Source organism: Citrus clementina, unplaced genomic scaffold, assembly GCF_000493195.1.
Source record: "Citrus clementina cultivar Clemenules unplaced genomic scaffold, Citrus_clementina_v1.0 scaffold_8, whole genome shotgun sequence".
Lineage (NCBI taxonomy): Eukaryota > Viridiplantae > Streptophyta > Magnoliopsida > Sapindales > Rutaceae > Citrus > Citrus x clementina.
The window spans coordinates 2,475,486-2,485,519 of NW_006262022.1; the positions used below are offsets into that span (position 1 = coordinate 2,475,486).

Consider the following 10,034-nt stretch of genomic DNA (forward strand, 5'->3'; position numbering starts at 1 on the left):
GGCTACGCAGAACGAATTCAAAAGGAATTCTATTCCAACGCGAGATTCTAAAGAAGGGTTCCATATAACTAGACTATTTGTGCCACCTATAGTACGTCCAGGCAAACACAATTAACCGCAACGCAGACCAATTATCACAAAATAGCCCTTTAAATGGACTAAACAACTGACCATTTTAGTGTAATGTGAATCTTCCTTCGTGATTTGGTGTATCATAGTGCCTTAAAATTAGCTTAGAACGGTCAGCGTTCTTGATGCTAAACAGGGTGTATTTAAGGATAGGGGAGTAACATAATCTGCAGACGAGCTTGAAGTCTATAAGCGATTTTGAGGACAGTGTTAGGAGGATCTGAACTACAACTTCCTCACATATGTAGTCTGACATGACACGTATTTGCATCCACAAGATCTTTTGCCGATCGATGCTGCTGTTTCTTGGCTTCGACAGAATCTGCGATTCAGTTCAACTTGTAAAACAAGAGATTTTTCACATGTGTCGTGCTTTTATTGAAGCATTTTGAAAACAAAGTTGCTGTGAGGTGACGTTGCGTTGCGCGCCCGCGTGAATTTCTGGCATTTGGCAAAGTCCCTTGAGATATTTCAAGGCATTTTTCAGCTGGAATCTTGGTTGTAGGGTAGGTTGATTATAGCTTTTCATTCAAAAGTAAATTTATGTCCAAGGAAAAATTAGTTATTTAGTCGTGGTTTATAACTTCATGTGATCATATTCTCTCTTAAATCTTAATAAAATATTTCCTAATTTTTTCACAATTTTATTACTGTGGCAGTCATTTTGACAACCCAAACTTTTAATCAATCTCTATCTAGTTGTAAACGTTCACCTAGAACAAAAATTATTTGATCCTACAAGAACAAATACTACTTGAATTCAACAACTGAGAGAATCAAGAACACTATACTCGCCATCTCAGAAAAATAGCAATGGCAGCAGCAAAGAGAAACGTGATCTGCTAAGATAATTACGACCACACCAGAACTCTTGAAGAAACCTTTTTTTCACTCTTTTTGGTTCCTTTTTTCAACAAAATTTCTTAAACTCTTTGCCAAAAATTTTCCATAAAATTTTATCAAATTCTTGATTTCTGATTTTATTTGGGAATTGTTCTCCGTTCCCTTCTTTATGCAGCGAGTTTAATTTAGGATTCATGAAATTCAAGAAAAACAAAAAAAAATTATTGATTATTTACAACAAGTTTGATGAAAGAATATTTTCGCTGATTGATGAAATATTCTTTTGAGTGTGACTTGAGCAGCCAAATTCTTTAGACTTACATGTTTGATTAATAAGAAATTATTTTGAAAAGGTCAATAATTTTGATTTGATTTTTAAGGAAATAAAAAAAGTCAACAAATTTTGACTATTGAAGTTTTATGGACGGACGGGGCTATTTGTGCTCTAAGAGATACTTTGAACACTTTTTTATTTTAAAATATATTTTATTATAAAATAAACTTTAATGAGATTATTAAAAAAGACGTAATTACTTTAACTTAAAAATAAAAATACTTTACACACCCGTTTATTATAAATCCTAAATTTTTATTTACTTGATCAATTCATCATCTCAGGCTCATGGAAGATACAAAACCAAAATTGTACATTCTTCATTGGTACACAGATCAACACCCCAATTTTCACCAATGAGCTTCAATTACATCTCACAAATCACATTAATAAAAAAATTATAATAGATTCTGTAACTTATAGCTTGCATTGAATGTTCTAATAGCAAGAATGATGATTCATAAAAGAAAAAAAAAAGGCATTCATGAAAGGATTAAACAATTTGCTGCAGCTCTTAATTGTTGTGAAGGAACTCAGAATTTTTCAATAAGAACAATTATCAATTAATAATACATCTACAACTACAAATTGATTCTTCAAATATTTTAATATTCTGAAAGAGTAGTGATTCCTTTCAGAATAATCTTATCGTCAAATATGTTTTAAGAAAGCAAAAACAAGAGAATACAAATAAAGAAAACGAAGAAGAAGAAGAATACAGTGGGTGTTGAGAAAAATAATTAAGGTTATTTTTGAGATTTAATAAAGTATGTATAGTAAAAGTTTAATTTTTTATTTTTACATGTACTCTTAAGTGATTAAGAATAGATTTTAGAGTAAAAATAGTCTTACCCTTTGTGTACTTTGACCCGCGTCAATCCTAAATATGTAGTGAACTCGTTTAGATCTCAAGTTCAATTACATCGTGTAGTTGGGTAGTTAAGACCTTGACAAGTTAACGCAGCGTTTTTATTATTAAGAATAAAATTAGGCTCGGATATTTTATTTCCTTTTTTAATCAGGGACATAAAAGCCTTGAGATCGAAAGGAGTTGACTATATGATTCTCTTAAATATCGAACGGCATGGATTGGTCAATTCCTTAAAAAAATATGGATGGATATTTTATGCTAGTTTTGTTTTTAATTAATGAAATATTTGCTACGAAATCTTCTCTTTCCTAGTAGAGCACAATTATACTACTTTAAATATCTCCTCTCTTAGCATTATTTTAGTTGTGATAGTTAATTAGTGGTGCCATGTCTTTTGTTTTGTCAAAGACTTCTATTGCTCTGTTGTTGGTAATGGCCATTGTTTCCAGGGTTTCTTTTGGTGCTGTTTACAAAGTCGGTGATGATGCTGGTTGGTCTATTCCAAATGCGCAGAGTGTTAATTACAATGCTTGGGCTGAGGCTATAGACTTCCATGTTGGCGACATTCTTTGTAAGCTTAAGCCATTTTAATTTCCTTTGTTTGTGAATAAACATCAAGTTCTTTAATAAATTAGGTTTAGAGTCGGTCCATATATATTGTTGCTTTTAATTACTTTTATGAACTCTAGTTGTTTTCAAACAGTTCAGTCTCAAATTCTGGAGGTTAAAAAACTGATTTCAGTTTTACTTATTTTCACTATGCATTAACATCTTTGATTATTATACGATGTTATATTTTTTCATTACAAGTGAGACCATTATAAGTATAAACCTTGGGGCTATGTCGCTGAGACTCTGTACAATTGTTAATATTAATCCAGCATTCGAGTACAACTCCTTATTTCACAGTGTGTTGGAAGTGAGCCGCGACGCTTACGAGTCCTGCAACACACAATCTCCGATGAAATCATACACAACTGGCAAGGACTCGATTACGTTAGAATCATCAGATCCTCGCTACTTCATTTGTGGAGCACCAGGGCACTGCCAAATGGGAATGAAACTTGAAATTAGAACAAATGGTGCCGGCAATTCGCCTAACGTTCCAACAAGGCCAATGCTGCAGTTGTCACCGTATTCATCTCCTGGCTGGAACCCATGGCTCGAATCTTCCGCTTGGCAGCTTCAGCTTGCGACAAAGCTTGTGATAGCTGTGGCTGCTCTTGCAATTTTTTCTATTGGTTTCATTTATTAGCTAGGGAAGATTTGTAAGTAATTTTGCTATTAATGTGGTTGTAAGGAATGAGAATGATCAGAGTTGTTGAGAGATGGTATTGTTGATGAATTTTAGTGATAATATATATGGATATAGTACTTTTTTAAAGACTTAACCACTAATAAGAAATTGTCTGCTTTGAACTTCAGACACGCATTCTTTTCATAATCTTGTTCTTGATACGATCTAAGTCCATTCAAAAGAGAAGTCATCTCGCTAGTCTACTTTGCTAATAATTAAGCAATGATCAATCAAATAATATATAACAGCAAAAAACTAAACATCTTTCATTCTGATGGATAAAAACGACAATATAAAAAGAGACCCATGTTTCAGAACTGAAAATGAAAAAAACAGATAGGTTTGATGTTTGCATACATCTCCATTATTTTGTGTTTGCTCTTTGCTCTTCACTGATCCTAGCCACCCTCAAGCTTGACAATTAAACCCCCGAGAGGTTTTGACATATTTTCTGGTTAATTGAGAGTAGAAAAGAAGCCATTGCTCAATATATCACAATATAGATATTCAGCGTTATGTCAATAAAATGAGATTGTATAAAAAGATAATTTGAGATATTATTCTTGTTTGATGTCATTACCTCTACCGGTGGTCTAAACTCCACTTGTCTCGCCACGATGTGCCTTTGAGGAAGAAGTTGCATTGAAAGGCGGCGTAGGCATCTTCAAAACCCCATTTATTCTTTGCATCAAAACTAGACTCTCCATGTAAGTATCCAAGAAAAAAGACCATGTCTCACCATAAATTCCAAGCTTCTGCATCTTCCGGTTCACAGTATTAAAAGAAACCAACTCCTCGTTATATCTTGTAACCAGTAGCATTTCTCCATTTCTTCTCAGCCCCGCCATCTTCCCTAGGCCTAACCTTAGATCAATTTTGAACTGCTTCGTCCAGGACTCTCCTAATCCATACTCCTTCATCATCCAAATGCAACAGCCGTCATAGGACGGGCTATTGTACCACTGCGTATAATAATGCATTAAAGCAAGCTTTTGATCAAGTGCCCCAATAAACAATTTTTGTTCTCTCCCATAAGCTAATTCGTCTGTCTTCAGTTCATCTGGCACGTTCAATTCCTTAAACACCTCTTCTCTCAAGTCAAACGCAAGCAAGACCAATCTGCGTTGGATTCCCTGAGCCACATGATGACTTTCTGTATCGTATCCAACCCAATGAAGCGTCCCATTCACATAAGCTTGTGGAGTTTTTACAGTGATTCTACAAAGACTCGTATCCCCCGTAGTAACGTTCCTCCAACTTCCCACCTTCAGAGCAAAAACTTGAACAACTGGCCTTGGAGCGTCCCTCACACCAATTATAAAATGGTCGCGAACCACAATCCTCACGACTTTGTAATCAACACTCTTGGGATCAAATCCGAATCCGTGGACAGATTCAAAATTAGCCGCAGTGAACTTAAACATTATTCTAACACAAGATTCTAGAGAAGGGTTCCATACAATCACGGATTTCGACAAACCTTTTTGGTGATAGTCAAGAAGACACACTAAACCATAGCATATACCAATTACATTAAAAGAGTCAGGCTTGTTTTCGAATGGTAAATCAAGTTCCTTGATCGGACTAAATGAAATACCATCATGGTGTAATGTGAATCTTTCTTGGGAGTTAACCCTATCATAGTGCCTCAAAATTACCTGAGAATTGCTGGTGATGTTCTTTATGGCGAAATGAGTATAGTTAGAAATGAACGTTGGGTCGTTGATTAGAGCGCACCATGATTTGCAGACGCATCTGAACTCTGAAACCGATTTTGCTGGCAGTCTGAAGAGGATCTGAGCAACAACTTCCTCAGGTACGTAATCTGACATTTTGCTTCCTGTTTGATACTCTTCTTCTTTTTTTTTTTGGTCTTATGATTTACGATAGACACTACTGCAAACTTATAACCAAATAGTTACTTCGAGGAGACGTTACTTTGCACCCAATAAGAGAGCTGCTGCCATTTGGCAGATCACATACAAGTAGTTTAGCTGGCACTAGTGCTGTCTTCTCAAAAAATGATAAATCTTTTGTGTACAGTCAGTTAATTGGTAATAATTTGATAAGTGAAGTTTTGTTTTTGGTAACCATCAATTTGTCAAGTAATTTTTCAATGCACATGACATGATTATTGAATCGGTCATGGACAGTTAACATGATAAAATCTTTTCCTTGTACATGTTTCAAAATTAGTTTTGGTACTGTATTTTAACTCTCTCTCTCTCTCTCTCACATGTAACCATAGCATCAACTCTTTTGTAAAAAAATCATCTATTTAAAAAATTTAAATTTTTTATATCCTAAATAGAGAGATACACAAGAATTAAATTAATTTCCATAAAACGTTGATGTGAGAGGATTCGATACCTAAATCTCTAACTTCAATTATTTAATGCAAGTGGTCAATATTTGGTGTATATTTTATTAATTGTATTTTCAAAAAATACATTTTAATTATTTTAAATTTTGGTAGTATTTTTCGAAAATTGAATTCTATATTTTCTTTAATATCTTATTTTGAAGTCTCGTTTTGGTCGCTAGCTAAACACATGAGGTGCTCGTGTCAAACCCTGAGTGGCTTCACCTGTTTTACACCTTCACAGGTATGACATCTCCTTAAAAAACTTTTTGATATGGTGTTTTCATCATCATTAAATCTTTCATAAATAAAACTTTTAACATATAACTATCTATTTTTTGGTTGACAATCATTCCTTAAAACAAAAATGGCGAAAATACCTTTAAAAAAGCGTTTTAGAAGTATATGTTACAAGAATTTTGAGAAAAAAATTAGACAAAAGATTATTTTTGACCACTTAATTAAAAATAGCTTAAAAATTGAGCTTCTTAAGTCAATTTAAAAAAATAATTCTAAACATTTTTTTTTAAAGGACAACAATATTAAATTTCTTTAAAAGCTCTATTTTATCAATCATAACCTAATATATCATCATTGTCATGAAATTTTATACGGATTATGTTTCCTTTAAAAAGTAATCTAGCTTAATATGTTAATTATTAATAATACTATTTGCCTTTTTTTTTTTTTTTGCTTGTAAGAGAAAAAAAAAGTCTATTTAATTAGGGACATGCAAATCCTCGTTAATATTGCCGTGCTTCCATGATTCTCCTAAATATCGAACGGCATGGATCGATCAATTCCTTCGAAGTATCCAAGGCCGATCGAAGATGGAATTTGATGCTAGTTTATTTTTGAATAAAGAAAATTCAATAATGTCCTAAATCAATAACAAGAAAACTAATAATTATAGAAAACTAATGATTATAGTGATGCGATATTCTAAAACTTTATAATATAGTATTCATTAAGTAGATGGTGACATAATGTAATCAAAATACACATTCACCCATAAAGGGCCCACTATAACGATAGAAATTGCGGCCTCCTGCTACTTGTTTTGTGGTTGGTGGTTTAAAAAAATAAAAACGTAGACCACAAAAATGAGAAATCCTAAAATAATCAGAGTTTTTTTTTTTTTTTGATATGAAACCGAATCTTTCATTTCTCAAAATCAGTGATTACAGACAAAATATTTTTTGGAATGTTTTCCAGTCATGAGAATACAGAATCTTGCTTTAAGGATAATTTGGCTAATGAGTGGGCTGCACTGTTACCACTTCTCAGAACATGCTGCAATTTGCTCTGCTGCATTCTCAATAAAATGGCTTGAATCTCGGAGATTAACCAAAATATCTCTTTCCGAGTGCCCTTTCTATTTAAAACCAAATCCACTACTTCCTGGGAATCTGTTTCAACAATCAAGGGCAAACAACCAGCTTGCTCTGCTATTTCTAAACCAAACTTTGTGGCTTCAGCTTCTGCGAAAGCAATGCTTCCATGGAACTTTGCTGGCTTCATAGCTGCTGCTGTACACTTTCCTTCAGAATTTCTAACCACCACCCCTAAGCCTTCTTTGTTTTGATCTTCCATTATAGCTGCGTCCACATTTACTTTAAACCAACCTGGAGGTGGAGGTCTCCATTGTTGATTCTTTGGTCCATTTCTCTCCTCTTGCATGTGTGATTGCGGCTGCTTGATTTTTCTGTAGGATTGGACTACTGCTTCTGCTCTTGCTACTGATATCTGGGGGTCTTCCTTCTTGTTTTTTAAGATTTGAAAATTCCTTGAGTGCCAAGAGACCCAACATAACGCCATTATCATCTCCATATCAGCTTTGCTCTTCTTTTTTGCCAATTCCACCATTAAACTCGGCACATCTTTGCTTTCACACTGACTGACCTCCTCTCCATATTCTGTGAGCCTCCATACTTTTTGGGCACATTTGCAATTGAAAATAGCATGATAGGGTGTCTCTTCAGTTCTTCTGCATCTCTGACACCAGGGACTTTGAATCACCTTTTTCCTCCACAAGTTAACTGCTGTTGGCATAAGATTTCTTGCTGCTCTCCACATGAAAATTTTTATCTTTGCTGGCAACTCTGAAGCCCATATGATGTTCCATGGAATTTGCTTCTTCTCTGAACTGTTTGGTTGATCAGGAAATTTCAGATTCAATGCCACTTGATACCCACTCTTGACTGAGTATTCTCCTTGCTTATCGAAATGCCATAGCAGCTTATCAGGCTTGGGGGTTCTTGGCAGGGGGATATTCAAGATCTGTTGAGCATCTTCTTTCATGAAGTTCGTCTGAATTAATATCTCTTTCCACTTATTTTCCCCATCAATTAACTCTGATACTGTGGATTCCAGAGGGAGCTTTGGAGGAGAGAATGGCTTGAATGTTGAAGGTCTTGGCAACCAGCAGCTGTGATAAATCTGGGCACTTTTTCCATCTCCTATTCTCCACCTCAGCCCTTTGTGAATGATCTGTCGTCCCCACAAAATACTTCTCCATATAAAGGATGGTTTTGATCCTAATTTCGCCTTTAAGAATTCCACATCTTTGAAGTATCTAGCTTTCAATACTCTTGCCACCAGAGAGTTGGGATTTTGAATGATTCGCCAGCTTTGCTTGCCCACCAACGCTTGGTTAAAACAGATTAGATCCCTAAAGCCCATCCCTCCTCTACATTTTGCCTGACACATATTTCTCCAGTTGGACCAGTGTATAGCTCTCTGATCTGGTTTGGAACTCCACCAAAATCTAGCCATAGCCTTCTGAATATCCTCACACAACCCTATTGGCAACTTAAACACACTCATAGCATAAGCAGGGACTGCCTGAGCTACTGCTTTAATGAGCACTTCTTTCCCCCCTCTTGAGAACATCTTCGAGTTCCAGTTGGATATCTTGCTTAGAACTCTAAGCTTGATGTCGTTAAAGAAACTCAGCTTCTTTCTCCCTACCATTGAAGGAAGCCCCAAATATTTTTCGTGCTTTGACACAACTTGAAGCTGAAAGAGGTTTTTTATTGAGGCTATCTGTGCTGGTTGGGTACTTCCGCTGAAGAGCATGGAGGATTTTTCATAATTGAAAATTTGGCCTGAAGCATCCGCGTAGCTATCAAAAATTTTCTTCAGATTTGAACAATCTTCGGTAGTGGCTCTTAAGAATATTAGACTGTCGTCTGCAAAAAGTAAGTGGTTGATTGAGAGCTCCTTACTAAAGTTCAGCCCCTTGATCAGGTTTTTCCTTTCTGCTTGGTTCAAAAGATTTGAGAAGACCTCTGCACACAGAATGAACAAATATGGGGATAGGGGGCAGCCTTGTCTTAGCCCTCTTTGGGGTTGGATTAGGCCTTTGGGGACTCCATTAATCAAAACAGAAAATGAGGGAGTGGTGATGCATCTCATAACCAAATCTACCTATTTTGTTGAGAACCCCAGCACTTCCATTGTTCGCTTCAAAAAGCTCCACTCCACCCTATCGTAAGCCTTACTGATATCTAGTTTCATAGCTACCCAGCCACCCTTCTTTTTGCTGTGCCTTATTTTATGTAAGCATTCATACCCAATGATTATGTTGTCGGTAATAAGCCTATTTGGGATGAAAGCACTTTGAGTATTGGATACAACATCATGCAAAAAGAGCTTTAACCTATTAGCAATGACCTTGGCTATTATTCTATACATGACATTACATAAACTAATAGGTCTAAAATCCACCACTTTCTTAGGTTTTGCAACTTTTGGAATTAAGGCTATGTAAGTGTGATTCAGGGGAGCAATGTTACCTCCTTTGTTTAAGATGTGCAAGCCTGTAGCTATGACTCCCTCCTTGACAGCTTGCCAATGTTTTTGAAAGAAGACTGCAGGGAGCCCGTCAGGACCAGGTGCTTTGGTTGGATACATTTGGTTCAAAGCTGTAACTATCTCCTCTTCTAAAAAGGGTTGATTCAGCTGCTCATTCATTTCTTCCGTCATTTTCTTCGGCATGCCTTCTAATGCTTTCTCCAGTTGGCTTTCTGTAGGGTGTGTTGAAGTAAAAAGGTTGGTGAAGTGTTCACAGCATAACCTTTCTATCTCCCCTGCTTCTGTTGTCCAGTTGCTGTGCTCGTTTATGAGACCCTCTATTGTGTTCTTCATCTTCCTTGTTGATGCTTTTGAATGGAAAAAAGTGGTATTTTTGTCCCCT

At 35.8% G+C, this 10,034-nt stretch overlaps 2 protein-coding genes across 2 annotated transcripts; one reads left to right on the forward strand and one right to left on the reverse strand.

Annotated features, from left to right (window-relative positions):
* The first annotated feature begins 2,609 nt into the window (after positions 1–2,609).
* Positions 2,610–3,432, forward strand: LOC18035339 (mavicyanin). The gene is made up of 2 exons (XM_006422841.1): positions 2,610–2,748; positions 3,059–3,432. The coding sequence occupies exons 1-2, from the start codon at positions 2,610–2,612 to the stop codon at positions 3,430–3,432; spliced, it is 513 nt and encodes a 170-aa protein (XP_006422904.1).
* Positions 3,433–4,067: 635 nt separating this feature from the next.
* LOC18035649 (F-box/kelch-repeat protein At3g06240) lies at positions 4,068–5,306 on the reverse strand. The gene has a single exon (XM_006422842.1). It carries the CDS (start codon positions 5,304–5,306, stop codon positions 4,068–4,070), a length of 1,239 nt encoding a protein of 412 aa, XP_006422905.1.
* Positions 5,307–10,034: the final 4,728 nt, after the last annotated feature.

What these genes read in the sequence shown, in the direction of transcription:
- LOC18035649 (XM_006422842.1), bottom strand. Translation starts at nt 5,306, where the DNA reads ATGTCAGATTACGTACCTGAGGAAGTTGTTGCTCAGATCCTCTTCAGA.
- LOC18035339 (XM_006422841.1), top strand. Translation starts at nt 2,610, where the DNA reads ATGGCCATTGTTTCCAGGGTTTCTTTTGGTGCTGTTTACAAAGTCGGT. An exon ending in CCATGTTGGCGACATTCTTT is followed by an intron (nt 2,749 to 3,058) that starts GTAAGCTTAAGC and finishes ATATTAATCCAG; the next exon opens with CATTCGAGTACAACTCCTTA.